Source organism: Octodon degus, unplaced genomic scaffold (genome assembly GCF_000260255.1).
Source record: "Octodon degus isolate 3935 unplaced genomic scaffold, OctDeg1.0 scaffold00112, whole genome shotgun sequence".
Lineage (NCBI taxonomy): Eukaryota > Metazoa > Chordata > Mammalia > Rodentia > Octodontidae > Octodon > Octodon degus.
The window spans coordinates 4,408,655-4,414,868 of NW_004524688.1; the positions used below are offsets into that span (position 1 = coordinate 4,408,655).

The window sequence follows — 6,214 nt, forward strand, 5'->3', positions numbered from 1 at the left end:
CAAACTTGGAACCTTGCATTTGCCAGGCAGATGCTTATGCCACTGAACTATATTCATTGTCCCTATTTTCATACATTTAAATTTTTTCTTTGCTAATATTTTGTTTAAGGTTTTTACATCTATGTTCATGAGAAATATTGATTTATGATTTGTAGTTTTAAAATCTCTTTGAATTTGGCATTAAGTAATGATGGTTTCACCAAATAACTCAGAAAATACACCTTTTTTTTTGCCAGCTCAGCCCACCCTGAGGGTGGGGCTGGTACAGCATGTGGCGCTGGGGATCGAATTGAGGTCGCTTGTGCCTGCCTAAGCTTGCCTAAGCAGGTGCTTTAGACTGCTGAGTTATCTTGCTGGCCCCATTCTACTTCACTTTTTAAAAGAAATTATAAAATAATTAGTATTTCTTTCTTTAATGTTTGGTAGAATTCAACTGACATCTAAGCCTAGTATTTTGTTTTGAAAAGTTACTAATTGTTGATTTAACTCATTTAATAGATACAGGCCTATCTAGATCATTTATTTCTCTTTTCTTTTCTTTTTTCTTTTTTTTTTTTTCTTTTTGTATTTTAGGACAGGGACTACAGGGGGTAGAGGGTCTCACTGTGTAGATTGGACTCATAGTGATCCTCCTGTTTACAGCCTTCCACGTGCTGGGATTATAGGCATGCACCAAAATGCCCAGTCTCAGCATACCCTGGGAGTGGGGCCGATACAGCAAGACCAGGGATGGAACTCCCAGCCCCTGCATCTGCCTAAGCAGGCACTTTAATCCGCTGAGCTATTTGGCTGGCCCAGATCATTTATTTCTTCTTATGTCAATTTGGCAGATTATATTTTTCAACAAATTTAGGCTGTCAAATCTGCATGCATAGAGTTTATCATAATATTCCTCTATTATTATTTTAATGTACATGATATCTGAATGATGTCTTTTCTTTTCTAACATTAGTAATTTAAGGGCTGACCTTTTCTCTTCTTAGCCTGGCTAGAGACTTAACAATTTTAGAATTTTTTTTCAAAGGCCCAAATTTTGACTTTATTGATTTTTTCCATCGATTGACTGCTTGGTTTTGGCAGTACAAGGGATCAATCTCAGGACCTTGTGCTTGCCAGGCAAGCACTTATTCCACTGAACTATTTCCCAGCCCTGACTTACTGTTTTTAATTTACATATTTTTCACTTAATTTGTATCAGTTTGTTTCTGCTTTTCTTCCATTTTATTTGCTTTTTTTTGAGTTCCATAAGGCAGTCTAGACAATCGAATTCAGTTCTTCCTTTTTCTCCACTAGTTGAATCAGTTCTCCAAACACAAAAGTTGATGAATTATCATTTAATTTTCATTTTGTTCAAACTACTTCTATATTTCTCTTGAGATTTTTTTTGACCTACGTTCTACTAGAAGTATGATATTTAATCTCAACTTCTTGTTATAGATTTCTAGTTCAATCCCACATAATAACAGTAGACATGCTCTCGTAATTTCTTTCTTTCTTTCTTTTTTTTTTTTTTTTTTTTTTTTGCAGAACCAGGGATTAAACTCAGGCCCTTGAGCTTGCCAGGGAAGTGCTTACTCCACTGAGCCATCTTCCCGGCCCCTGCTCTCATAATTTCTATTCCTTTAAAATTTATTAAAATGTGCATAGTCCAACCTTGGTGAATGTTTCATCTAAGTGAGAAAAATGTGTGCTCTGTCATTGTTGGATGAAACAATCTCCAAATGTCAGCTATGTGGGGCTGGCGGGTAATGTTGTTGAGCTCATCTATGTTCCTAATGCTTTTCTGCTGCTTAGATTTTTACCTTTCAAATGGACAGTTGCTAAAATAGCCAACCATAATATGGATTAAGTTTATATATACCTATTTTTCAATCAATTTTGCCACATATAGTTGGACACTGTTATTAGGCACATACATATTGAGGATGGTGATATCTTATTGGAGAATCAATCACTGTATCATAATACAAGGAGCATCTTTATTGCTGACAATGTCTCTTGTTCCGAAGTTTCTGTCTGATGTGTCCATCTTCTTTTGCTATTGTTGGTATGGTATAATTTTCTCCATCCATTTACTTTTTATCTCTGTGCATCTTTGTAGTTAACTTAAGTTTCTTATAGACAACATATCATTAGGTCTTATTTTCTGGCCCATCCTTGCAATCTGTCTTCTGACTGGCGCCTTTAGGTGTGTGGATGTAGCCGGATTAACTCTCAGTCTTGTCCACGTTGAGCCTCCAGCTTCAGCTCAGGCTTCCTCGACCTACACTTTCTCCCAGGTGAGCTGCAATTCTCTGCATCTGCTTCTCTGTCTCTCCAGTTTTAGAGGTAGCAGTCTGCCCTATGACCTCAGATCTCTTACAAAGCTAAGCAGATTTGTTGGCTGTTTTGTTTTTAGTATTTTTTTTTTCAGCTTTGTATTTGTTAGGACTGTGTCAAGACTTCAAACTCCTGATACACTGAATTAAAAACTGGAAGTCCAAATCTATAATTTAAAATTCACTCTTGGGCCCTCCTGAAGTATTCACTCATGGCTGTACGGCCTATTAAATTATTTATATTCTTTTTCACAGATATATATCACAGACATGGAAGAGAAGAAGAAGAAGAAGAACCATTCAGAGTTCTGTCTTTCTCCCAGGTCTGCTTTATTCTCTTCAAAGTGCCAAGAACAGATACTCAACCCTGGTTAGGTTGTGCAGATCTTGTCCTGCTGAGTTACTTTAGCTTGTGAAGAAGAAAAATGCAGATTAAGGATAATCTATTTTTTAAAAGATTAAATTAGACTAAAAGCAAAAGAATATAAATATTTTGAAAACATAATCCACTTCCAAATTATAGGCAATAGGAAAGTGAGATGTGGTGGTATAGGTATTAGGAAAGCAAAGACGAGGCCTAGAAGGCCACAAATAGAGTAGAAAATGACAGAGATAAAAGAGAAGGCCAAGAAGGAAGAGTATCAAAGCCTAAAGAGTAGAGGAGAAATTTGGGGTTAAAGATAGCTTTGGGGGAGGACTAGAACAAACTGGAGGAGGATGAGAAGATGGCAGAAGAAAAAACTGCAAGGATTACCCATCCAGAAGTGCTGGTTTGGTCAAACACACATTTTCAGTATGGAATTTGGGGCATTTTATTGTTGCATTAGCTAATTAATTATTATTTGTGGAGTTCGATTCCTAGCACCACATGCTGTGCCGGTCCTGTCCTGGGGCATGCTGAGCAGGCCACCAAGAGCAGGTATGATGGCACATGCCTGTAATCCCAATATTGGGCAGGCTGAAAACTAGATGATTACTATGAGTTGGAGCTACACAGTGAGACCTTGTGCCAAATACATAAAAAATTATTATTTATGGTTCTCTGAAATGGCCCCTGACCACTGCCCGATGAACAGCATGACCACAAGGACCCACCAAGGGTTGGGCTGGAGTGACCTGAGTGTTGACCGGCCAGATATGGCCGAAGGCCAAAGATTCTAATTCTGCCCTCTTTCTCAGGTGTACAGAGAATTATCAAATCACTGAAAATATTTTTATAATTAGAATTATGATAAAGTAATGGATTTAAACATGTATACGATGACCAACAACAGTGTCAGAAAGAAGAACATTCCAACAGAAAGCACAGTGGAATTCCCTATAGACTGCCACTGCCACCTGCCATCAGCCAGCCAGTTCCATTTACGAAGATAAAATAATACCTAAAAATTTTTTAGAGTTTTTGGAAAATTTTATTTCTCACAGAGTTTCAAATTTGTAGAAGAATATGCATAATGAATCTTTTCTTAAAAAGTGACACAAGGAGCTGGGGCGGGGGTAACTCAGTGGCATAGAAAGCTTGCCTGACAAGGGCAAGGTCATGAGTTCATTTTCTAGTACCAAGAAAAAAAAAAAAAAAAGAGGGAAATAAATTTGGAGTTGGCTAATTTTATTGCTATATTAATCAAACCACAACCATCCAGTACAACATCTAGGCATTCCAGCTGTGATCCCACGGCCTGCTGGACTGTTTTCCTTTGTACACTTTCAGACCCAAGAACAACTTCACCCTTCATCTAGTTCAAGGAGCAAGGAGACGAAGCGTGAGAAGGGCAGAACTGTCAAACCAAACAAATATTAACATCATGACTGGTAGAATGAAATAACTGTTTCCAAATTTAGCAAACCTATTTATTAACAGTTAACACACTCCTCTTCATATGTGTGTGACGTCATAGCAACATAAGCTGCTTGTCGCCTCTGTACCCACCTGTCTGCTGCATACCCCAGCGTGAAGGCCCCCGCCAGGAAGCCTAGGTTCAGCATGGCTTGGCTAAGGTCCAGCATCCACGCATTAACACAGACAAGGTCAAACTGGGAAGACAAAGAAAATACACCTGAAGATCCGTGGTTTCATTCCTTGGAAACACTTTACCTCCTGTGCAGATTATTACTGATCTTTAAACACTTGCTATGAAACTCCTTAAATTTTGAAAACTCATCACATGTATTTTTACGCAGGTATAGTAATTTCTTGTCAGTTTAAATAACTGTGAAAAATTAATTTCTAGCATGCTGTAATACTGGTTTTTACATAGTACTGTTACATTGTTTTAAAGTGCATCCAGGAGAGTATAAATACAATAGCAATTGGTTACTTACACTGTCATTCCATAAAAATGAGTTCTCTAACAGTATAAAATTTGACATCAAACATTTTGTGCTTTAAGTGCATATTTTTATTCCCATATACTTTTATCCTAAATTAATATACTTTATGTAGAAAATGTTTTATTGTTTACCACACTTCTGTGTGCAACATTATATATTCGTTGACTTTTACTCTTTTAAAGTTTTCAGTGACAATAAGTCTCTAAACATTAGATTTTTCATAAGTTATAAGTATTATTGCTTTCAGTCCACAATTGAGAAAAAATGAACATTATGCATTTTAAAAATAACTATTATTCAAGAGTAAAGTTCTGCTGGAAATGTATGTGAAATTTCTAGAAGGTTAACAGAGAGAGGAAGAACTTTCACATGAAATTTTTGAATGAATAAAATTCATTCATAGAAAGAGCCAAGGCTCCACATCTATTCTGTTCCTATTTTTCATTTTCATAAATTTATCATCCAAGAAAGCTTGTGTGTAAAATGAACTAATAGTAATGGACTTCTGTTTTAGCAACCTTACATGATTCTGTGACATCCTCAGTTAATACGGTCAGATTCACATTGTGGTCTCCCATCCAAATCCTAACCAGGACAACCTTGCTTAGCTTCTGAGATCAGATGAGGTTGGGCATGTGCAGGGTGGTATGGCATTATACATCCTGATCTAACATCCAAGTTGTTTTTATTTTTCTATTGGCTAATGGTCACTTAAATTTTGGTACCATTTTGCTAGGAGAAAAGACATGGAAACCAGTAGACTTATGAAAGTTATTCAATCTAGTCATTAGTCACTTTCTTTTTTTTCTTTTAGTATTATTAAAAATTTTATTCTAATGAAATCCAAGTAGACATCAATAAAGAAAATATGGGGGCTGAGGGGATAGCTCAGCAGTACTTGCACCTGCCTTGTGAGCACAAGGTCATGAGTTCGATCCCTGGTACAAAAAAAAAAAAGAAAGAAAAGAAAATATAAAAACACTCTTTTATGAAAAATAAAACAAAATTTCAAAAAAAGAAAAATTCATTACAACACCATTAGAGAATAACTGTGTTTACTGCACTGAGTCCCTTTCTTTTCAAACTACGCTTTTATAAATAAAACCAGCATTTCAGACTATCGCGTGGTCTGGGGCTCTACAGATTGTCAAACGTTCAGGCATCGCAAAGCACACAGGGCAAGAGGGTGGGGATTCCTGTTCTCATCTGCTTTCAGGCAGATTCGCTGGAGAGAAAGAAGAAATAAATGAGCTGAGGATATGAAAGCAGATTCCTCGGAAACATCCAGGCCCTCCGGCCTGTGACTGTCCCTCCAAAACCCCAAGGGGGTCATCCAACTAGACGACCTCTGCCCTACACTGCAGCATGAAGAGAAAATCCATGCTGTGGGGACAGAAACTGTGAATTGGCTCACACATGTATGAGGTGTGTGCTCATAAATAGGGTAAATGTTTAAAATTTAAAAATTATTGCAGTATGGGGGCCTGCCCCTTCCTCAGTTCTTTAAGGGGCTGCTTCAACAAAGCAGTCAGGCTCAGGTTGCTGTGGTTCAATTCCCACAACTC

General features: G+C 37.4%; 1 protein-coding gene across 1 annotated transcript in view; it reads right to left on the minus strand.

Annotated features, from left to right (window-relative positions):
- Slc22a3 (solute carrier family 22 member 3) overlaps window positions 1-6,214 on the minus strand; it is a 141,545-nt gene that overhangs the window by 58,658 nt on the left and 76,673 nt on the right. The window contains exon 2 of the mRNA XM_023699325.1: window positions 4,249-4,352. Within this exon, the coding sequence (XP_023555093.1) occupies window positions 4,249-4,352 (104 nt within the window). The remainder of the gene's footprint in view (window positions 1-4,248; window positions 4,353-6,214) is intronic.